This window comes from Penicillium expansum (assembly GCF_000769745.1).
Source record: "Penicillium expansum strain MD-8 chromosome Unknown contig338, whole genome shotgun sequence".
Classification (NCBI taxonomy): Eukaryota; Fungi; Ascomycota; class Eurotiomycetes; order Eurotiales; family Aspergillaceae; genus Penicillium; species Penicillium expansum.
The window spans coordinates 117,202-139,840 of record NW_015971464.1 but is presented as its reverse complement, the minus strand read 5'-3'; the positions used below and the strand labels follow the sequence as shown (position 1 = coordinate 139,840).

Genomic DNA, 22,639 nt, shown 5'->3' with positions numbered 1-22,639 from the left:
TTCTGAGAGGCTAACTTGTAGTTTTCTTGCTTGGCTAGTAGGGGGCGATGATTCTAAGAGGCCATTCTCATATTACTGTTGCAGCGGATTCTCTTGGCAGCGGGTGCCATCTCTTGGTATTTACTCTTTAGGCTCTCGACAATTATTTGAAACGCATCAGGACAGGGTTGAGTGCATGGGAAGGGAGTCCTATAGGCCCCGTAGAATCATGCTATCCACAGAGTGTGCCTAGTTGATCCATGTATGGATGGATGCTTTCATATTACGTAAATAGTCGACGCTTACACTCAATGGGAAGCTCCCACTGGTTTTTCTTCATGGTCCAAACCCTTCCTTAGTCGATAGGGCCAGCAAACGAAATGTTCATTGCCTCAAAAGACTGTTGTGTTCGCTTTGTAGGGTGTTGGGATCGGCCAACTTCTGTTCCAACAAGCTAAACTTGTGTTACCATTATCATAAAATTACAAATGACGTAGGCCTGCATTCATACCATGCTTATAAGTCGGCCCCCACGGTCACTTGAATTGGTGGTTGTTGGCCTAGGGCGCTCAGCTCTGGTATATAGCATGAGCAAACTCGAGAGAGAACCATCAGCTTAACTTATTGTCTTAACCCGCTCTATGAAAGCACACCACCAAACCACCAAAAGGGAAAAAAGATTCTCAGGACTATTCAATCTTTGCCGCCTCCAAAATGGCCGAGTGATCCAGGTGGTGCGTGGTGCCCGCCTTCAAGATCGCATCACGCACCCACTGCCCCCTCGGACGCATCACAGACCTAAACGGCTTGGGCAGGGTGACAAAGCCCTCCGTGCAGTCCATATCATGGACTTTGTGTCTCGCGCCTGTGGCCTCGTCCACAACGCCAGCCTCGACATCAAAGGACCACAGCATGCGTGCCATTTGGATGAACAGCTGGTTGCGCGCGATGAGACGGCCCTTACAGATTCTGCGCCCGAACCCGAAGCCCGTCTGCGGTAGGTCCTTGAGGGCGGGTGTGTTGAAGCCGCATACGTCTATGTGCTCCTTGTCGGATTCCTCGGCGAGCCACCGCTCCGGGATGAAGTTGTCGACGTCCTCGCCGAAGACGGTCTCATCGCGAGTGATGGCGAATGCGTTGGGGAGGACAGTTGAGTTGGCTGGGATGTGGTAGCCCATGTACTCGTCCTCGACCTTGGTGAAGTGTGGCACGCCCTGGACGACGACGGGGCGCCAGCGGAGGGTCTCGCTCACTGTGCCATTTTATGTCAGACCTTGCCCATTATTCGAATCATAACAAGTGAAACTCACCAATAGCGTCGATATAGGCCAGCTTAGGGTAGTCTTCAAAGCTAGGCAGGCGGTCCTTGCCGACGACCTGGTCCAGCAGCTGCTGCGCCTTCTTCACCCAGCCACGCGAGCCCGACGTAATCCAAGCAACGATAAACCAGTCCAGCGCAACAGTCGAAGTATCCAAACCAGCATCAGCAATAACCCCAAGATCAAACGCGAGCTCAACCTCCGGCATTCCCGCAGCCTCCGGCGAGTCCTTCATATGCTTCGCAAAGTTCCACTTTCCGCCACTCAGCCCCTTCCTCAAGTTCCCAACATGCAGCTGGCGCTCCAGCTCAAATAGCTCCTCGCCCTCCTTCTTCCACGGCGCCAGAAACTTGGGCAGGTAATTCAGCGACGGGAATAAGTCGACAATGTAAGCACCCACCTGCCCGGTGCGCGCAAACTCCGCCTGCACGCGCTTCCCATCTATCAGCTCCTTCTCATATCCCGTTTGCAGCCGGTAGCCATAGTTCAGCCAGTAGATGGTGCTGGCCATTGCGCGCTCGAAGTGGTGGTGAAAGTCTACGCCCTTCTCGCCAAACTCGTCCCACTCGCCTAGCACGTCCCATAGCAGCTGCTGCGACTCGAGGTCCTGTAGCGGGCGGTAGTTGCTCGCAGAGCGCAGGTTTATGAGCGGGGCCTCCATCTTCTGGTGTAGCCTGTACTGGTCGTTGTATGGTCGGAGGAGCATGTGCATGCCCTTAGTGACCAGCTCGCCGGCCATGACCATACGCGGGCGATCCGAGTATCGCGAGCTGCGGCGGTTGAGGAGATCGTGTGCGGCCTGGTGGCTGGAGAGGATGATGAGCGGCTGCCCGCCCATACTGAGGTGCATGACCGGGCCATACTTCTTGCTCCAGTGGTAGAGCTCCAGCCACTGGAGGCTCTTGGGCAGCTGGTGAATATTTCCGATTAGAGGCACGGGCTTGGGTCCTGGCGGTAGGGGCAGTGAGGGGCGTTTGACGATTGAGAGGATCAGTCGGGCGATTACGATGGCGCTAAGAGCGCCGAGTAGATAGGTCGCAAAGCCGGGCATTTTGCTACAATTGCAGAGACGAGGCGGAGGAATGCGACTGTGACTACGACTGTATCTAGAGACGGCGGCGAGCAGAACGAGCAGGCTAATTAAGTACGGTGTCCCTCCAGCGAACGTGTCTGCTTCATGCGTCAAAAGGCGTGTATGGTGCATCCATCGTGTGATCAGGCCGCTTGCACTTATCGTTCAGTGGTGGCTTTCAATCCCCCGGGCTACGCTAATGTATACTAACATGTAGGAGTCTAAGCCCGTTAATCTACGTTGTAAGAATCGATTTCCCATTTCTGGTGGCTGCCAGAGTGGAGAAACGGCCCGTGTGGGGGTCGTCGGCCATTAGATGTCATCTTTGAGCTTGGAATCCGATTTGACCAAAATGAAAATAGATTGAAAAGATCTTGGCCGTCCCAATCTGAGGCAAAATGGTCAAGACCAAGTTTTAATATGAAGCTGCCGTCGAGTTAAACCTCCGCAAAGCCCACAAAGCCCACAAAGCCCAAAGCCTAGCCCGCCCCAACCGACTGGGCTTTGAATGCCTAATAGGTCCCAATAAGCACCAAACCATACAAATATTCCTACCTAGGTACTTCTACGTAGTGTTTTTTTGACAGAAATCTCAGCATGGTATGGTATAAATGACAGATGTGTATGACTCTAACTGACTGAAATGGCAGATTTCCCCTATTTGACAATTTGTGCGTCCCTATTGGGGTTTACCTCTCTGGTGGCATCGACTCCTCTGCTATTGGTGGTATGGTCACTGAGATTTCACGCAAAGAACATGTTAAGCTTGGAAATGAAGAGACTTCTCGCGTCACCTGCTTCAGTGTGGCGTTTTTGGAGACATCTGGGTATGATGAATCACGTAAGTCTTGAGGGCTGCAGACCAGTGTTCTCACCAAATATATCATGCGGAACTAACACACAAAAGATGTTGCCGAGCGCACAGCGGAGTGGCTTAGAGTAAAGACCATCAAGAAGATCATCACGGAAGATACATTGGCTGAAGACTTTGAAGACGCCGTGTTCCACTGCGAGCATCATCACTACGATCTCAATTCTGTGGCCAAATTCGCGCCCTCAACTCTCCCACAAGAACTTGGAATCAATGTCGTCCTGACCGGTGAAGGGTCTGACGAACATTTTGCTGGCTACCCTTGCTTCCATGTCGAATTCCTTCGCGAGGCTGACGGAGCTTCCCCCGACTCTGAGTTGACCAAAAACGGAGAGCTTAGAGAAAACCTGTTCAAATCTGCACAGCAAGAGATGAAAGGGATTTGGGAAAGAGTAGGTGGAACAGTCTTGGACAATGTCCCAGCTCCTCAATCAAGCGCGGGACCGGGAGCATTCGACACGTGTGATACTCTGCTGGCATAGCATCCGACTGCCTCTCTTTTCGCCCCCTGGCTCCAAAGCCGACATGCGAATTTCGATTACCGCTCAGCGTTAAACTGCACTACTCGGCCGAAAACGCAAGCAGCTGTGGTGAATTATCTCCTATCTGGACCAAATCCAGCCAAGCCTTGTAGTCAATCAATGAAGAATGGATCCTGCGTCAGGCGGTGCGTCTTTATATTACAGACGAGCTGTACAAACAGAAGAAGCACCCTTTCCTTGCGCCCACTCAATGGCCCAAGGATGGACCATTGCACCGCAAATTCAAGGGGTTATTGACACAAGAAGCTGTCGACGGGCTGGGCTTTGTTGACCACGGAGGCGATTCAGAAAGCAATGGAGAATGCCTGGGGCGAGACAGCAGACCTGAGAGCATTCCGATTCTTACTTTATTGTGGTTCTTGGGTGACCCTAAGCCAACGTATGGGCGTGGCAAAAGCGGAGGAAACTGATTGGGAGCTATAAATGAAATAGGTAAAGCACACACAAATGAGCCGGATCTCACGTGCAAAGGTAAATCTGTAGACTCCTGACCATGAACCGGCTCCAGGGCTACCGAGTAGTGTGGAGTGCGGATTGCCTCCTGGCATCCATTGGCATTGGCAAGGGTTCCAGGGTTCGAGGTGGCCGCGGGCCTTGAAGCGGAAGATCCCGATCGATCGAACCTTCAAAAGGAGGAAGCAATCACGTTTTAGATTCAGCCGTACACACAATTTTCAACACAAATGGAGTGATTGTTAAAGTCAAAGTCTACGCAGTAAATTGGCGGCTTTGGGTACCCGGATCAACTTCGGGGCACTAAATTCTGCGAACTACTGCGAACTACTAAATTTCAAAACACTCCGCACAGTATCGCCAATGGCCACTGGCGGTAAAGCGTTGCCTGAATAAATCTGGGCACATTTAGCTCCTAAAAGATTGAGTTATTTCGCTCAAAGTAGAGGTGATTCCCAAGTGATGGAAAGTCCAAGACTCGACATACTGTACCTATATAGCGGTGGGCTTGATCAAACAGGAGGAAAAGGAAAACAATGAAAAATAGATCATTAGTTAGGCTGGTGTATTGATGAGTATTCGCAGTAGGATGCTTATTCGTAGAGACTGATGTTTAGTGGTCAGCGTAGAGACTATAAGATAGCCTTGTGTCTAGTACGTACCACGAGCAAGACTGGAAACACGCTGACCATCCTAAGTATCACTATTCTAGTAGTCTCATTTATCCCTGCCCATCTTAGTGCCGTATAAACTACTAGTAGAACGTTTTTTGGCCTAGACACTACAAGGTCAAGGACTAGATGCGAAGAGCTTTTATAAGCCGCTTAGCGAGACAATCCGAAACCCACGAGGCCAAAGATAAGGAGTGTGGTAGCTAGCACAATATAGACCGTAATTGGGATATATGTGACTGGCTAGTTAATCTACTTCGTGCAACTATGAAAGGCAGGATTGAACTTACAACTAGGGTTAGCTGTTAGCGGAGTATTTTATGATACCTAAAATAAAGGTTTGAGATCCTGTTGTGACACTGGCAAAATAAGAGTCCTCTTCTCTATGGTCCTTAACACCGAAAACACTAAAGCTAAAGAAGGAAGAGAGAGAGAGAGAGAGAGAGAGAGATGCAGTATAGTTAGGGTCAAGGTTGATGTTGGTGCCTCAGGCATAAATCCCGTATTGAATTGTGGTTCTACCCAGCTAATAAAGATATATGACAACTGTCTTCTATTACCCCTTCGCTTCTAGCAAATTTGCTTATAAAATAGTCCTCAGAAGAATGCGGCACCTGCGGCTAACTCGGTTGGCGCGACAACTGCGGAGACCCTGGGTTTACCCTTCACTTCACTGGGGAATCTCAACATTGCTCGAGCAAAGCGTGGATCTGCTCATAGCCTTGCACATCGTGCAACGGAACTTTCAATAACGTGTTTTGCCTTTTAGTTGTCGACTTATGGGGGAGGGATGATGGCAGTGGCAGTGCCGCAGAAGTCGGCGAGTCCCACGAGGAACAGGGAGCGGCAGAATACATGACATAGCTTTCCAGGTTAGGTGCAGCAATGTTTGCCTTATGTGTGAGTTGCGGGCGGGGTTGAGAAGAAAAAGAAAAGTGAAGCTGTTGCGTGCGAGGGAAGTAGGGGTCCATGTACACCCACGCACTGGGGCACACAAGGACACAGATTTCTGGATTTCGGGCTCATAACTCATAATACCAATCACGGAAAATCATTTCCAACAAATAGATCTTATAGTGTGCAAGTAGAGGTGATTCCTCAGTGATGGAAAGGCCAAGACTCGACATACTGTACATATATCAAACAATGCTGTCGTGTTTCCACACAGCCACGTGGTCAGCGACAAGATGCCGTATTCTCGGGACTACACACCAGAAGCAGTTTAGTTTCCTTATGCATATGTATCTCGATATCACCTGCTCTATGAGCACCTTTCCGGGGTTCAGCTACAAAAGAGGGGTTTGAGAGCTGAGGGAGGCTGAGAGGGAAAGGAGCAAGCAAAGATTATCTTATAAAGCCTCCAATTTCTCCTGGGGTTTTGCTCTACATCTTTCGAAATACAAAAAAGTATCACAGACCTTTGAAGATCAAGACGCCGACCTCATCTGCCAATATCAAAATGACAACCGAGTATGTTGAACTTTTCATCCCTTCTTTAGCATGTGTCATATACTGATTATATGCTCCAGTACATCGAGCGAGTTCAGTGTGAGATGCAATGGCCCGTGCAACAAGATCAAGCCTTGTAAATCTTACCCGGGGCCGAAATTGTACTGCCACCGGTGTGCAGTGGAAAAGGGGTTGTTGGTAGACGAGCCTGTATCGACCAACACGACTGTGTCGAAAAAATGAGACACAGTTAGCGAAGCACCTTTCGTTCTTTGGTAAACACCTTGCTTTTCTCCTGCCGGATTGAATCTTTGATCTAAATTCTTCACGTTAGGTATGCTATATACAAACACAAGGATTAAGAAGGCAGCCAGGCTCGGATGTCTATTTTTTGGAGCTGAATGTTTGATCACTCCTTATATCCCATATACTGCATATCATAACCTGTGCTGTTCCGAAGCCATGGGTGTGGAAACTCGCCAATGTCACGGGTAACCAACCCATTTTATAATATTCAATATAAGTTTCTATCAAAGACCATATGTAAAAGTCACTATGGTATAGTAGATCTCGTCTCTCGTGCCCGCCCCTCGTACATGCTTTTGGAAGGGTGGATTGGTAGGTTCAACTTGAGATGATGAAAGCAGCTTTCTCGTTCTTCCTAAGTGTGCCGATGGGAAGAGATCACTGAGAATGTGAACACGATGGCCGATAATCTTACTTCTCAGGTTCGCCATTCGGAGAAATTACCAATGCAGCCACGGATGGGGATTTCAGCAAGTTAATCAGTCAGTGCATCTGGAGAGACGGATGGGCTCAAGCAAAAGATCAACAAAATGATTTCAAACCTACGCGAAAGCATCCAGCGCAATACCGCAGCCAGAGAAGCAGATGAGCTGGCCAATCGGAGCAAGTCGGAATTTGTTGATCGGTTGTCACACAACTTACACGAATAATAGCCGCACTGGACGGAGTACTGAATGACTCGGCGCGAAATTTCGGCAAATTTCGGTTGGGTGAGACCAGTATGATAGAAGTCATACTAGGCAATTTAAGAGGGCCTCAAATAGAGGGGAAGTTTTCTACGTTGCTATGCACCATAGGTTCAAAATTGCTTAGTTAGTATGCCACGTCAGTACGGATACAGGGAACTTAGTGCTATTTCTACAGTCCTTAAGTGTTTGACTGCCTGTGTCGTCTATTGGTTTCGTGATACTAGTGTGTGCTCCGTGGTTTGAAGTGACGGGGCCAGGGATAGTGTGTAGGTCATACCTTGTGCAGAGCACTGAGAGTGCTGTAGCCTCAGGGGCACTCTAGTGCGATGTCAATGGTTCACTGTCATTCATTGGCTTGTAGAGCAGCGAGATAATGCATGACTCGCATGTTCTGGTGGCCAAGACTAGGGACGAAGAGACGATAAAGAGCTGTGGCTCTTTCTAGAAGCATGTCATCTAAAAGTGGAGGGCTAGCGTGTTGCTTCTTGTGGATGCTCAAGAGCAAGGGAAATCAAGTACATAGGTATAATAGTATGGATGGTTTCACTGATTGGATTCATTTGCCTTGAATTACATACATACAGATCAGAACGGATCAAGATAAAAGGTACCTCTGCAGCACGCATCTATCAACACTATACAATCTGTGACGTCTGATGCTGCAAAAGGTAAAAGAATAGAATATTGATCAAGACACAATGGAGTTCGCCACAGGCGAACACTAAGCACATAGATAACGGGGAATCAAAAGGTAGATAACAGGCATGGTGGAAAGGTAGTGCCGTATTTTTGTCAGTCGCGCAGGGATCGAGAGTCGCGATCACGAAAAAAAGGAATGTGGTGGTTGCCGAAGTAAAAAAAAACGCTCAAATGAATGCACAGATATTCAATCTATAATGAACGGAAAGATTGGGTGTGAAAACGCCCGAAAAGAAAAAAGCAATTTTGCAACCGAAGAAAAACGCAACCGTGAGTTCGCATACCCTGTCCATAGCGCCTGAGAAAAGCATGAAGATCGTACAAGATTTACACTTCGACGAGTGTCGAGTCAAGGCAGCACGCTTAGAAGTTAGATGCCGCGTTGACAGGACCAGGGTTGTGGTATTGGTCTAGTGTGTTCTTGAAGGGGGTGTTGCCAGATGGGCTGGGGGCCTTCTCGCGAGGACCGGAGCCCACAGCAGTACCGCCCATCAGATCGTCCTCATCGCCGTATTGCTCGTTGCGCTTCTTCTGGATTCTCCAGAAGACCAGGCCCAGAGCACCGATGAGGATAGCACCACCGACACCCACCACGACACCGATGATGATCTTCTTGTCCGAAGAAGACACACCGCTAGAGCCGGAGCTCTTGTCGCCGCTAAGAGAAGGTTGGGAAACGGGGGTGGACGTGGTGGTCACCACGTTGGCGATGGTGGATCCATCGGTGGTCATGTAGGAGGTGATAGTCTTCACGACCGGGGTCTGGGTGGTAGTAGTGCTCTGGGATGTAGTGGTGCTGTCACTATCAGCACTTGACGCGGCGGTGGGCTGAGTGTTGGAAGTGGTCGAAGAGACGGTAGCCTCCGGTGTGGAGGAAGGCTCTGCTGCGCTGGTAGCCTCGGTGGTAGTAGAATCAGTGGTGGTAGGCTCGGTAGAGGTGGAAGAAGTCGTGGTGGTGGTAGTAGGCTGGGTAGTGGTAGTGGGTTCCGTAGACGTCTCTTGAGAGGTTGTGGAAGATGATGATGAAGTCGTCGATGTAGTTTCGGGCGCTTCGGAAGAGGAGGATGAAGTGGTCTGAGTTGTTACATCCGTCACGATGTTGGAGACACCAGCACTCTGGGCTGCGACCGCAGTCACCAGCAGAGCCTGGATGAAAAGCGAGAGGTTGGATAGACGCATGGTTAGGATAACGAATGTGAGTACAAAGTAACGAAAGAATTTGACCTTAAAGTCAAGAGTCGAGAGTTGAGAGTCAAGAGATAAAGAAGAATAAGCAGGGAAAACGAAAAAGGAGTCAAAGCGAAAAGGCGAACCTTGGGCAGTGTTGTTTGTCCCGAACTTTGAAAGGCGCTAACCCTGATTAGGTCCCACTAGTTTCAGATTAAACCCACGCGCCGAGGCAACTGCCACTCTGATTGGCTAGTGGTTCAATAGAAAACACGTTAGAGTGGGTCACCTGGACATTTGACCTCGGGACCCGATTGGGCTTACAAAGTGTTTTTTTTTTAGATTTTAAGATGAGTTTTTAAAATTAATAATTACAACGTACGGAGTAGAATAGAAATGGTAGATATAGAAAGGGGGTTCTGATAGAGAATTCAGTGAGCTAATAACTGAGTTAATGACCTACATACCGAGTCCTATATAACCCTAGAAGTGAAAGAGGCAAACTCTGAAGATGTGGGCTGAACATGGGTGACGACGTACCCCTCGCTTCCGGCTCCATATTTAGCACATCTCCCATGATCTGCCTCTGATCTTCCATATTATTGGCATTGGCATTAAGCCGCCGTATGACATCTTGCATAAATGCTACCCAGCTGTCACCACAAGTCGCCTAATGAATGGGTGACATCTTCCTACAAAACACCTGGTCTGCAGGGACTTCCATGCTGTGTCATGTAGCATTAATCCCTCGGGTACCTGGCCGCCCCCCTTTCAACTCTGAGTTTCATAATAAAGCCGACACACCCGGACTTGACCTAAAAATTGGATTCCTTTTGCCCCTAGCCCCAATTTGGTCCATGTGGCGTGCCACTGACAGCCAGCCTCTGTTCCGGGGGATACCGCCTCTTCTGAACCTTTGAGGGTCTGCTTACATGTTGTTCAGGTCGGGAAGATCTCGGGAATGCACACTGTGGAAGGCATTCTATATATGTTGTAGGTCTCTCATCGATGCTTTCCTATCATAGCCAAGATGAGCGGTAATATATTGATTCCTCTTCTGAAAGGTGTCAACTGACCAGTTAATTTTAATGTTTCGCGTCTACGGAGTACTGCGTAGGTATGTGCGGAGTATAGTCAAATTGGTTCAATGAAGTATTACTCTTTATTACTATTCAACAGAAGCCTGATACCTATAGGATGAGTCTTCCCTTGTTCCACGATACAACCCGAGTGCCCTGCCTCACCTGCATGGCCACTTTCCTTATATCCGTCGCATCCCCCATACTTTCTCCGCGTCTAGGTAGCTCTAATCTCAATAGTGGAATAAGGTATCACATTTCGTATGTACTAGTTAGCGAGATGTGACGAGGGTCTCCAAAAATCTCAAAATTGTTCGGATATTCAATGTTGCCTCTGTAAGATTAGCAAAAGCCACCGCCGATTCGATATACCTGGGACCTATCAAAAATTGTAGATGAAAATCATCTCTTCGGTTGGCATATCAAGAGGAGGGGCGGTCATGTTCCTATTTTGAAATATCGACAACAAAGGGGATGAGACGATGGAAGCGGGTCCTCTACTTATGGACTGCAGCACTGCATAGATAGAAGTTCAGCAGAGGAATTATAATTGGATCTTGCTTTGATCCCTCGCAAAGGGCGACAAAGGGCAAATCTCCGATAATAGCTATGCAATGAGACTTGCTTTATGTGCTTCAAGGCCTGATTTCTTTATCTAATTCCCTAGAAATATAGTCTTTCTTCCTTTGTTCTTTCCTTGGCCTCTCAGGGTCTCTGAATATAAATGTGTTCTTGTTCTTCGTCCTATCTAGCATTTCAACTTAACCTCGACAACAATCTTGCATACAACTTCCATAATACCCAGTTCCGTTCAGCATTCAGCATTCAGCATTCAGCATTTAGCATTCAACGCGCTCAGCATATTCAAAATTTAGCATACGCAACACAAATCCATTACAGACTCAATTTACCCGATCAACCCTTCGAGAACCAAATTCCACCATCTCAAGATTTACAAAAGAAAATATGGCCGAGACACGCTCTTCTCCTGAGGTCATCAATGCCTCACTTCCCGCCCTCGAGGTCCAACACGAAAACAAATTCAAGGATTACAATTTCTTAGATATTACATATGTTGTCGTCCAGTAAGTACCACTCCAAATGATGTGCACTTCAATCTAACTTTTCAACGAATGCTAACATGAAATAGTCTGTCTGATATAACAATCAGGAACATCAAAAACATGATGAATTCTAACTCCAATACCTCCAATGAGTACGAAAACGAAGGTTATTTGGAGATTATTGGAAAGATGCTCTCCTTGACGCTCTTCGGCAACGAAAACCAGCTGGAATACCTAGACACCGAGCACGTTGGTAGACGCAAGTTCGTTGCATTCACCAATATCCAAAAGAAAGAGAAGCCAGATCAGAGTCAGAGCCCGAGTCACGAAAAGCTGCAGGTGATTGAGGTCATGTTCATGCGGACGAACCCCCGGGAAACACTGAAGATATTCTGGAGGCCCGCCAGGGCAATTGTCTTTCAACGTGTTCTTACTAGAGTGAAGAAATTGCTCGAGATGGTTCGAGGTCGAGTTATGAGAAGACAATTAGATGTAGTTCCTCGGAAGGTGATCCCAAGACCGAGGAAGGGTTCGGCTTCATCATGATCGGCTTGTTATTGTATTCGGGAGTTAAGTTAGGGCAGTGAAAATAGTTTGTAGTGATAGAATTCATTGGGATTATAATTTTTCTGTTCATACTCGAGTTGATAATCTGTGTAGCGGTTTTCGTACGATAGCAATGTAAAGTTTCACCAGTCACAACAATTGAGGTAGATATTTTCTATATATTCTCAAGTGCTTGGAAATGCTTTGGAGACATCGTGTTAGACTACGCAGGGCCACTCGGGGAATTACCTGTGGACATTACCTATTTGGGAGGTACATGTCTGTGGACCTAAACAGGCTGACCTAATAGACAGAGAACCTCAAGGGATTACACCCTTGTTCGGTTTTACTTGATTTCTTTGACCTCCCCATATTGACCCCCCTTGCCCTGTCTCTATATCCGTACCTCGCCTATGCCATCTAAACCCCTTTGAATCAAGAAAGCTAAAAGTGATTTTGACCTCAGTTTCACTTCCGACTTGCACTGTTTGCATGGCCCAGGCTAATAAAATCCAAGGCCATGGGTGTAACTATCCCAGAGAACAAACCAGCGGAGCAGCTATTCCTCGATCTCCCTATCCAAGATGTTCTCAATAAGAATGCCGGAATGCTGGTAATAGAGCCCTGGGCCAGCATATACGTCGACGCCATACGTGATAGAAGGTTCGTTGATGCTGTGTGGGCACGCTATCATATCAGTGGCGATTTGGAGAATGAGATCGCCGAAGATCCAAATAATATGACCGTGCTTGATGTTATTAAGGTAGATGCACTGGAATACAGGGTGAATGAACCGGAGGAATATGCCAAGGCTTTGTCATTCTATACAAAAACGAGCAGTGCAGATGGGCATGCAGATGTGATAGAGACCATTAATAATCTTACGGAGAGAGATATTGCTCGGGTTAGAGCTCAACTTGAGGCTGAATGTGAAGATGGGTTTTCGAAACGAACTCGAGCTCATTGTTAGCAGCCTAAGAGTCAAAAAGAGGATATCTAGCCTTGCGATACATCTTTCCCATATTATTTTCTGAAAGAAAAATGGACAAGCTAGAATCTGCTTTGCTGGTTGATTCAGTGGCGTATGATTAGCAACAATACATACATGCAAATATGGCAATTCGACAGGTCTTCATTGAACATGTAGCAAATTTGAATCCCGTAACAATCCCGCAGCGCACTCTTGAGAGTACTCGAAACTCGATATATATGCTCCAGTTATTGGATCCCAGCCTGACTGCATATATGAACGGCTGGGAATAGTAGAAGGGGCAAGTCAATGATTCAAATGAAGTTCACTCTGCGGAAGAGACAAGGGATGCATCCCAGGGAGTGCGAAAGTGCATCCCAATGTATACCCGGTGTCGACACAGCGCCAAAATGATAACAAGACGTAATAGCCCAAATCTGCGAAAAGGGGGAAAACAGCATACAATATGTTCGTATTCAATGTGGGTATCATCAGTTTCCTTATCAAACAAGCGCTAGGGTATTAAAATTTGTTCCGCGGGTTTCCCTTTATCTGGTCCTTCAGCTCTTCCTTGAAATGGCTGAGGAATTTTTTGTACTGGAAATCTAACCATAAAATGTCAGACACAGTATTTCCAAATCTGGATACCAAGCATACCTTGTCCCTCGAGTTTGGTGCCTCCCTGCTCCTCCGGAGGCACCCCGTACCTGATATGTTGAATTTTCTGGTGAACTCGGCCCACCATACGATGGAAGATTGGACTTCGAAGGAGCTGTATGGATGGGATTAGAATACAAGCTCAAGCAAACGCATATCATTGGGGCGACGTACTCGAACGGTGAGCCAGACCTAAGGGCAGTGTTAGTGAAGATCGGAGTGGCGATAGCAACAGCACTTACCTCCATACTTCGGAACAAGAGATTCAAAACCATCTTGCAGTTCTTTCAATATTCTACCATGGGTTTCCAAATGCTGATATGGAAGAGCAAGTTGAAGATTGAGGAAGAATCCTGGACAGACAGCCCTGGGGGTCTCGATGGTCGGAAGATTTTCTTAGTCATCCTCCCCGCGGGCCCCGCGAGTGAAGCTTTCCTGAATTATCCCGAAATCGTGGAGCATGACGAATTTACAACTTGGTTTATGACATTTCTCAACAGAGTCACGTATTAAACGACTAGAAATGGTCGTGTGGCTTTGGCAATATCCTGCTTTCGAATCCTGACCATAACCGACGATGGCGAGTGGCGCTGAACAAACTTCACAAGTGACTCAGTTCTTCGCTATCCAGTCAAGAAACTACGTTTCTCTCTACTAGCGCACAGAGAATGACCAAAGGTTGCTATACCTGCCGACGACGTCGCATTATATGCGACAATGGCCAACCCACCTGTCGGAAGTGTCGAGATGCGGGGAAAGAATGTCTGGGGTACCAGAAACCGCTTGTTTGGGTCAAGGGTGGAGTGGCCAGTCGAGGAAAGATGATGGGCCGCAGCTTTGATGATGTGGAAATACCGCCTAGCAAGCCAAAGCCTCACCCAGCTACGGGGACGTACGATTCAACCCCTATGAGCAGCGGATTCAACTTTTTCTCTATCGCCGAATCCTCGTCTGATGCCGAATCGCACAGCTCTGGGACTCAGCCTAGTCCGGAGACCGATGGATGGGTTTTTGAGGTGGAAAATCCAACATTTGTGGGAGAGATTGCGCCCTTAGGCCCCTTGGGCGTCAATTCAGCCGAGGAGCAGGACACCGCAGTTGTTCATGTTCCTCGGGGCACTCTTCCTGCCGACTACACTCCGACGCCATGGGGACTGGTAGATCCACTGCTCAAAGATCTCAGCCAGTTCTCAAGGTACTACGTACATCACTGTGAGGCTTCCCAAATGAATTATCCGTGACCCCGCTAACAATTACTTGTCAGACAATCAATATATGGTTAACGACTTTGCCCTTTACTCCCAACACAAAAATCCCTTCCGAGATCTTACTGCGCTGGTCAGCCATTCTCCTGTTCTCACCAGCAGCATCGCTGCTCTTGGAGCTCTTCATTGCTCTCTTGTATCAGAATCGGACTCATCTGTCCTACCATGGTCACCGGGCAATCTATCAATGTCAGTGGAAGAGATTGAAGATGTTGTTGCGCCGGCAAGTTCTCGAAAACCCACTTCCCAGGCATATCATCATTTCTTGGAGTACAAGCAGCGCGCCCTTCGCCAATTATCCATGGATCTCAATAACCCCGCGATGCAGAAGGACGGCAGGACATTAGCTGCGATCGTCTTGCTTGCCTTCTTAGATATATTCGAGTCCGGCAGCGGGGCCTGGAGTTATCATATCGAGGGCGCGAAGAAGCTTCTCAGGGACCGACCTGAAAATGGTCCGGGACAAGGAATTCTCGACGACCTGGACGCCTTCGCTCTTGACGGGTGTTTAATGTAAGATTCGGGCCTCTGCTTAGAACGAAAACTCATTGCTGACCATACAGAATGGAAATCATGGGATCAACGCTAGCTCGCCCAGGTGCGCTCTCAAAGCCCTTCTACTCATCTATGGGCCCAGACATCCTCAAACGCCTCGAAGAAAATTCGTGGGTCGGATGTCCCGCTTATCTCCTTGAAGTAATCTTCTTCATCCACGCTCTCTGGTATCCAGACTCCGAAGTCGCCTCCATAACTCCCCAACCAACAGCGCTGCCAACCCCAATACAACCCGGCCAACCCCTGACCCTAGACTCATTCGCCAGCCTCCTGCAAGGAATCCGCAACTTTGACCCAATAGCCTGGAGCCAAAAAATGCAAAATGTCTTCTTTGTCCCAAACCTCACCTACCGTCTCGCACTTGCAACCTCCTATCAAGATGCCGTCTACCTCTACACAAGCCGCGTCCTCTCGCGTGCCAGAGAAGGCTTCTCACCCCCCTGGATAGACGTCCGCCTCCCACTCGACCACAGACTCATCGCCACAAACCTCATCACGCAAATCTGCCTCATCCCCGATTCGGACCCCCACTTCAAATGCCTCATCTGGCCCACCTTCATCGCTGGCGCGGAATGTCGCCCTTCGCAGCGGAGTCTTATTCTTGAGAAGCTCGGCTCGCTCTATGAAGCCCTGACGAGTGTTAATGTTCGTAATGCTGCGTGGGTTCTGCGTCTCATGTGGCAGAAACAGGATCTCAAGCGCAGTGAGCGTCAGAGTGTTTCCGGTGAGCAGGGCTATGACAGTAATGATGACGATCCTGAGTTTGACTGGATCGAGGAGTTGGATCATACGCGCCTCGACTGGTTGTTCATTTAATCTGGGGAAAATAATGGAGATATATGGATTTCCACCCGTGGACGGGTCTCCCACCTTTACTACTAATGTCTACTTGTATCTACCTACCTACATATATATATATATAACAGTCAATTAGTACATTGTTTGAATCACTTTGCTTGGGACACGCAGTATTTCATTATGAATCTCAAGATATATAACGATTGTAGGGAGACGGTTGAATAATGATTTGCGAATAGGAAAATCGGGTATATCATCTCTCGGCCTGGAGCGGAGGGGGGAGGGGAAGAAAAGCAAGGCAAAAAGAGACGGTCAAGTGTATACTAGGAGAGGCAAAGGATGGAATTTGGAGAGAGTCCGCGGGTAGAAAAAAATCACAATGAAGATGAGGTCAAACCAAGGTCCACTGTACGGAAGCAGGGAAGTCAAAGAAGACAATAGACGCAATGAAAAGGATGATGACAATGAAAGTGTTCTTTTGTCCGAATTTGCCCCTAAAAAAAAGCACAAACAGATATAAGAGAAAGAGGAGGAAAATGAGGATGTGGACGAATCAGCCTTGAATTCATATTTTTCAAAGATAATCACCAAGTCAGCCTCAATAAAACCTGACACCTTACCAGGATCAGGGAGCAAAAAAGTGAAAAGAGTCCAACAGAAGAAAAAAAGGTCTCGATGTTGTGATGCTTCAGGCCAAAATCAGGGATATATAACAGCGGACGACATAGCAAACGACAAGAAGGAAAATCGGTATTCTGAAATAGGCAGTCAGGCAATGAAAGACCAAAGTATGCGCTCCCTTCCAAATCTAAATGCAAGAAACATGTTTCCCCAAGAACAGAAACAAACAGAATAACACGCTTGTCACTGGAATATGCAAAAGGTAGGATGACCGTTATGCTGGGATGAGATCCCATAGTTGTGCGAATGCCCGTGCATAGAAGGGAAATGGAAACAAGAGAGCTGGGGAGATGGGTGGACGCGGAGGTCCATATCCAAAAGATGAGATGGCGAGGTGCGAGGTAAGGCAGCAGGTAGTATAGGAAAGTCGGTTCGATACCGACAACACCAAAAAGGCAATTTAGCATGGGTGTATAGATGGATCGCAAGATGCATAGGGCTGCTTCAATGTCACTAGAACACCGCAGCAAGACCATTCTTCGAATGACGCTTGCTGAATCGTTTCCTTCCTTTCGTTGACTCGGTGTCACCGGTCTGCTGTTTCACTAGGTGATTCCGACTCGATGATGGTGGGCCGCGATCATCTTTTTGCATGTCGGAGGTGCGGTCAATTGTGTTGGCAGGACTAGGAAAACCGGAGGAAAGGTCACGGAATGCATCGTCAGAGAAGCCTGCACTTTGTTGCTGTGATGCCATCTCCCGGGACCTATCCAATGCGTCCAGCCATTCTTGTACCTGGACCGCAGTGGCGCCGATGTTGCTTGATGATGGCTTGGGATCCTCAAAAACATAATGTTTCTCTCTCTGTGGGGTTTCGTTAGATGGGTTCTTTAACTGATAAGATGAAGTCCATACCGTGTCCACAATCCAGGATGAAATTCCTTTAGAATCCGTCGTGCTTCTGTAACTTGTCCCCGGAGCAAGCAGGGAAATCTCGAGCTTGATCTTCTTATCATCACCACCCGACGCGGCCAGAATGACTCGCCCGGATGATGTGACCATCACCAACCGTTGTCGTTTCTTTGTGGTATTTCCCGAGAAGAAACGGGAGAACTTTCTGGGTGCCTCAAGCTCGCCACTGCTGTTCTTGGACGTCGGACTGTGTGAGGCAGCGGAAGATAAAACAACCAAATTACCCAATTTCAAGATTCGCTCGTTGGATTTGCTTAGTACCGGTGACCATTCAATATCGAGCTGACTCGGCGGGGGTAGCTCAGTTACTACTCGTGGAAGGTGGCGGGAACTGGCATTTGCTGCGTTCGAGGGTGCAGTGGAGATGACTGGAGGCTGACTCTCCCCATTTTTACTGTCATTGAGCTTGATAGGGTCTCGTGCGGGGGGTACATAGGCCTTCAAGCGGGGCGCTTTCTGTTGCCATAGATCTGAGCCCCATGTGATGCCGTTAAAGAATTCATGGTTTTTGATGTGTTCGATCTGAAGACGCCGTGCAGGCTCTAGCACGAGAAGACGTTCGACAAGATCACGCGCAACAGTAGGAAATCCAATTGGGAACTCGTAGTCAAGTGCCACAATTTTCTGGAAGGTCTGGTACTCGTTTCCAGCCTTGAATGGTGGACGACCGGCCAAAAGCTGGTAGATGATGCAGCCAAAAGCCCAGAGGTCACTGGCTTTGCATGCATTTTTGTCGGTCAACAACTCGGGACTGACATACTCCGCAGTGCCAACGAAGGAGCTTGCCCGCTCTTCCTGTGTAAGCTCGGCCGAGTCAAGAGGAAGAATGCCATTTGAACTGGGGTCAGCTCGTGGAGTCTTGAGAATCTTTGCCGTTCCGAAATCAGTGATCTTGACATGCATCCCGCTGTCGAGTAACACATTTTCCGGCTTCAGGTCGCGGTGGATGACGCCTCGCTTGTGCATGTAGTCTATCGTGTCAAGAATCTGGGCGCTGTAGAATCTTGTACACTCCTCATCAAACGTGGTCATCCGTTTGAGAACACCGAGCAATTCTCCCCCTTTGCACAGGTCCAGCACGAAATATAGCGACTGTTCATCCTGGAAAGTGTAATATAGCCGCACAATACCCGGGTGGTCGGTCAGGCGGTTGAGTGTGTCCTTCTCGATGTTTACGTATTTAACTTTTCTCTCCTTGATAATGTGTCGTTTGTCAAGGATTTTAATCGCGTATTCCTTCAAAGTCTGTCGGTCCGTTGCAAAGACGACCGTACTGTAGGAACCTTCGCCGAGAGTATTCCCAAACGAAAAGTCTCGAACGCCCTTCTTGATATAACGAGACACAGTTTGGCCATTGGCATCAACCTCCTGCCTCACAGAGACCGCAGCACCACGGTCTTGCCATTCCTCGCTACTCGCCATTGGGCCGTTTTCTGCCATGTAAGACGTTCGGGGCATCTGAGACGCGCCGCCACCTCTTGCTTGTGCTCGAGACGACTGCCGCATCACCGCCGGGCCGTTGCCCGGGATCTGCGCAGTCCGGTAGGATCGATCGCTGTGGGAGTTGTCGCGCGCAAGAACACCGGCATGTAATGCCGACGATCCTCCTCGTGTATCTAACCGCGCCTGAGACCCCGACTGGGATGAAGCACCGGAATCGGTTCGAATACGATATGTGTTATCACGGGGGAGGACCGAGGTTGCTGAGCCATTCAGGTATACGGAGGAAAGGGGTCGGTTGGGATTCGGAGGTGTTGAGAGGGGTGGAGCCGAGTACGGCTGGTATGTGCCTGATTGCAATGGTGGTATCTCGGGGGAGGCTTGAAGGAATGAGGTCTGACGATCCTCTGTCATAGGGACTTCGACGGGTGCAGGAGGAAAGGCAGAGGGGTGTTCGTCATGTGCGGGATTTTGTTGTGTTGATACCGAACCGTCCGGCCGTCCGAACGGACTGGAGCCTGTTGACCCAGCGGTCGCATCCTCCGTTGGGAGAGGCGAATCGTCTGGATTGGCTATCCGAAGCCCTCCCAGAGTCTGGGACAGGCTGAGATCCCCGTTCATGGCGGAGATTTTGTGATTTGGCCGCGACCGAAGATATGCCGGAGGGCTTTAGGGGAAGGAAGGTCGAAAAGTCAACGAAAGACAGGCTATCGGAAACGCAGCGGATGCATGATCCGATGAAGAGTTGGGGGAAAATATAGAGGTGTGAGTGAGTGAGAGAGTCGACGTTGGAGAGAGGGGGAAAGGATCAACAGGAGGCTCCGTAGAAATTAGGTCTAGTGTCGAGGGGCTGAGCCTGACTTGACTATTAATATTTCCTTCAGGGTATTTCCTAGAGAATTAGAGACAGAGAAAAAGAGAGAGAGACTCAGAGTGCAAAAAGAATACACATGCGTGTTATTTTAATCCCTTGGAGTGGTGAGATGGAATGGGTATATCTGATTTGTCCAGTTTCGAGTGGACAGAATACAGTTATATTGTACAGATTTATACTGGCATTTACTGACCTACTGAATTACTGACTTACTATTATAGAGATTAATCATTCTTCCAATATAATCTCGGCCACATATCCTGGTCGAGGTTTCTTAAATTGTGAAGATACCGCGACTTCCTCTAAGACGCGATGTTTCTATATACGGGACCTCCAGAGCTCTCTGTGCAACTGATAATACTTCATCCCGGAAAACATGATCAGACGGCCCCCAACCATCATTGCCCTGGAGGAAGGTGATGTTGAATCTCACCTTCAGCGGATCTATATCCGTCATACCCTGAGTATCGAATTCGAGCAGCTGCACCTAGAAGATGAGAGCTGTGATGAAACAATGGATCCTTCCCTCGGCTACTGTACCTCTACAGAATCTGATGTGGAAATTGATGCCACAGGCCTGAGTCAAGAAGGAACCTCATGTTTTGAGCCTACTTCCCCAAGAGAGAGGAGCTATGCTTTCACAAATGCAATTCCACACACTTCCGTGACGAAGTCATGCCTCAAATCCCCAAACCCAAACCAACAGTCCTCGTTACAATTGACAATTTCCACTGGAATACAATCGCAAGCTGACCGGTCTGTTGACCCACCGCGACTGACGGTGAAATTTGCTCTGTCGCCGCAGGAACCTGAACTCCATAGCGGCAAGGCCCCTCCCGAAGAAACAGGTATGTCGAAGTCCCAAAATTGAAATACCGGCTCTATCTAACAATCCAATCCCCGGGCAGATCGAGATTGTCGCGGAGAAAACCACCGGCCAAGCCACACAGATGCTATATATACACCCATGTCCATTGATTCGCCAGCCTCGACGCCGCAGGTTTCATTCTTGTCGTGTGGTGTGTCGTCAAGTCCGGCCACCGCAAGCGTCCCACCCCGGGACCTAACCTTAGCGTCCACTATGTCTTACGAGGCAGTCTTGGCCGAGGGGGCATTTTCGCCTGCTAGCGCGACCAATAGCGTTGCCGAGGACGGTGGCTCTCACACCAAAATCGCCATCTAAGAGCGATATCAAGATATCGTGGATGCTTGAAATTGGTGGCTTTGTGCTAGCGGTTTGGCCTCTTCTCTTCGAGTCCACTATGAGCTGTCTCAGCGGGGTTTCTATTGATACCGATACCAGTGGCCTTCAAAGACATTGACCCAGTCGACTTTGTTTCTGTATATTTATGGTATGATGTTTCTCGCCCCAAGACCCCATGGTCGATCATACGGGGAAATGGAAGTATGAAATAATATTTAACCCCCAATATGAGATATAGAACCAGCCTAACGCATAAGCGGAAAACCCAAAAATAAACCCTCAAGCCTTGGTCCAGACTACAATGTCTCAAGTTAAAATGCAAAAGAAGCAATCTAGAATGTCAGTAAACAATTCACATCTGAAACAACGATATCGGCAACCCAAATCTATCAATAGTTCAGTGGAGAGGAACCTGGCTGCCTCCAGATCTGACGCGGCCTAGGCAGTGCCTTTTAACCATTGACACATCTCACCGTGAGAACGCTGGAATCCGCTGCCTACGTCACTCGGCATTGCTGACATGGCTTACTCGGAATTTTCTTTGGCTTGCATTGCATACAACATACCGTTTAGATTGTACATGTTTCGATCCTCGATACGACTGGCTCATGGTGCCCGCGTTCTCCGTGCGGATCCACTACGCCACCGCGTAGAATAACCTTGAATGCTTTGTGTTCCGGAAAACTTCCGTGTGTGGATGGCGTTTGCTAGTAGACTGATCATGTTGAATCCAGGGGTTTGCAATTCAGGGGGGTTTGGGTTTCTAGGTTCATGGATGGACATGGCTCAGATAGAGAGGCTCTTGTGGTGTGTATTAGCGATTGTCTGGTTGGTGATCTGCATTGTGGCGAGTGTAACTCTGAGGGGGGCAATGGTATTGGTGGGGTGTCAAGGTTGGATGGGAAATGCCACGAAACACTCTGCCCACATAGGGCTTAGCTTGGATATTTCCAAGGTTGTCCTTCGAATGAACTTGGCTGGATTTTTTGATTTTTAGAACTTCTGGGGAGGGGCCTGAGGCTGCACAGTGCCATTGGTCACGTGGATAAGTCACGTGGCTGTTGGTTTCAGAGAAGGCCAATGCATTCTACTTGGAAAGGGAATGAGGTTCTTCAACTGAATGAATTAAAAATGAGCAATCGCACATATCAAGGCAGTCTAATAAAGTGTATCAAAAGCAAGTCCCGGCTCTCGGCTAATGGAAGAGGGAATAGGTAGATGATAAGGTGAAGAGGGTTGGATGGTGTTAAGTAACAAGATGAAACGCCAACAAAGATCGATCGTCTTCCAGATGCCGCTTCAAATGCTCTCACGTGTATAGTGTTTCCATGACGGTATGAGCTCGTTTCAATTGGATCAAAAAATGGAGAGAGGAAA

The 22,639-nt window shown here is 48.3% G+C and overlaps 8 protein-coding genes across 8 annotated transcripts; 4 read left to right on the top strand and 4 right to left on the bottom strand.

Annotated features, from left to right (window-relative positions):
• Positions 1–668: 668 nt before the first annotated feature.
• PEX2_096410 (cytochrome P450) lies at positions 669–2,349 on the bottom strand (the record flags this gene model as incomplete). The annotated part of the gene is made up of 2 exons (XM_016746911.1): positions 669–1,231; positions 1,290–2,349. The coding sequence occupies 2 exons, from the start codon at positions 2,347–2,349 to the stop codon at positions 669–671; spliced, it is 1,623 nt and encodes a 540-aa protein (XP_016594105.1).
• A 618-nt stretch (positions 2,350–2,967) lies between these two features.
• On the top strand, positions 2,968–3,723 carry PEX2_096400 (asparagine synthase C-terminal domain-containing protein; the record flags this gene model as incomplete). Its single annotated transcript, XM_016746910.1, has 3 exons — positions 2,968–2,974; positions 3,023–3,211; positions 3,278–3,723. The coding sequence occupies 3 exons, from the start codon at positions 2,968–2,970 to the stop codon at positions 3,721–3,723; spliced, it is 642 nt and encodes a 213-aa protein (XP_016594104.1).
• Positions 3,724–8,413: 4,690 nt separating this feature from the next.
• On the bottom strand, positions 8,414–9,229 carry midA (putative cell wall protein; the record flags this gene model as incomplete). The annotated part of the gene is made up of 1 exon (XM_016746909.1): positions 8,414–9,229. The coding sequence occupies one exon, from the start codon at positions 9,227–9,229 to the stop codon at positions 8,414–8,416; it is 816 nt and encodes a 271-aa protein (XP_016594103.1).
• A 2,033-nt stretch (positions 9,230–11,262) lies between these two features.
• PEX2_096380 (uncharacterized protein) lies at positions 11,263–12,876 on the top strand (the record flags this gene model as incomplete). The annotated part of the gene is made up of 3 exons (XM_016746908.1): positions 11,263–11,381; positions 11,447–11,819; positions 12,424–12,876. The coding sequence occupies 3 exons, from the start codon at positions 11,263–11,265 to the stop codon at positions 12,874–12,876; spliced, it is 945 nt and encodes a 314-aa protein (XP_016594102.1).
• Positions 12,877–13,398: 522 nt separating this feature from the next.
• Positions 13,399–13,781, bottom strand: PEX2_096370 (uncharacterized protein; the record flags this gene model as incomplete). The annotated part of the gene is made up of 4 exons (XM_016746907.1): positions 13,399–13,481; positions 13,534–13,648; positions 13,708–13,725; positions 13,776–13,781. The coding sequence occupies 4 exons, from the start codon at positions 13,779–13,781 to the stop codon at positions 13,399–13,401; spliced, it is 222 nt and encodes a 73-aa protein (XP_016594101.1).
• A 52-nt stretch (positions 13,782–13,833) lies between these two features.
• Positions 13,834–16,169, top strand: PEX2_096360 (Zn(II)2Cys6 transcription factor; the record flags this gene model as incomplete). The annotated part of the gene is made up of 4 exons (XM_016746906.1): positions 13,834–14,012; positions 14,192–14,745; positions 14,798–15,311; positions 15,362–16,169. 4 exons carry the CDS (start codon positions 13,834–13,836, stop codon positions 16,167–16,169), a joined length of 2,055 nt encoding a protein of 684 aa, XP_016594100.1.
• A 1,116-nt stretch (positions 16,170–17,285) lies between these two features.
• Positions 17,286–19,805, bottom strand: PEX2_096350 (PDPK1 family serine/threonine-protein kinase; the record flags this gene model as incomplete). The annotated part of the gene is made up of 1 exon (XM_016746905.1): positions 17,286–19,805. One exon carries the CDS (start codon positions 19,803–19,805, stop codon positions 17,286–17,288), a length of 2,520 nt encoding a protein of 839 aa, XP_016594099.1.
• Positions 19,806–20,434: 629 nt separating this feature from the next.
• PEX2_096340 (uncharacterized protein) lies at positions 20,435–21,241 on the top strand (the record flags this gene model as incomplete). Its single annotated transcript, XM_016746904.1, has 2 exons — positions 20,435–20,906; positions 20,967–21,241. The coding sequence occupies 2 exons, from the start codon at positions 20,435–20,437 to the stop codon at positions 21,239–21,241; spliced, it is 747 nt and encodes a 248-aa protein (XP_016594098.1).
• Positions 21,242–22,639: the final 1,398 nt, after the last annotated feature.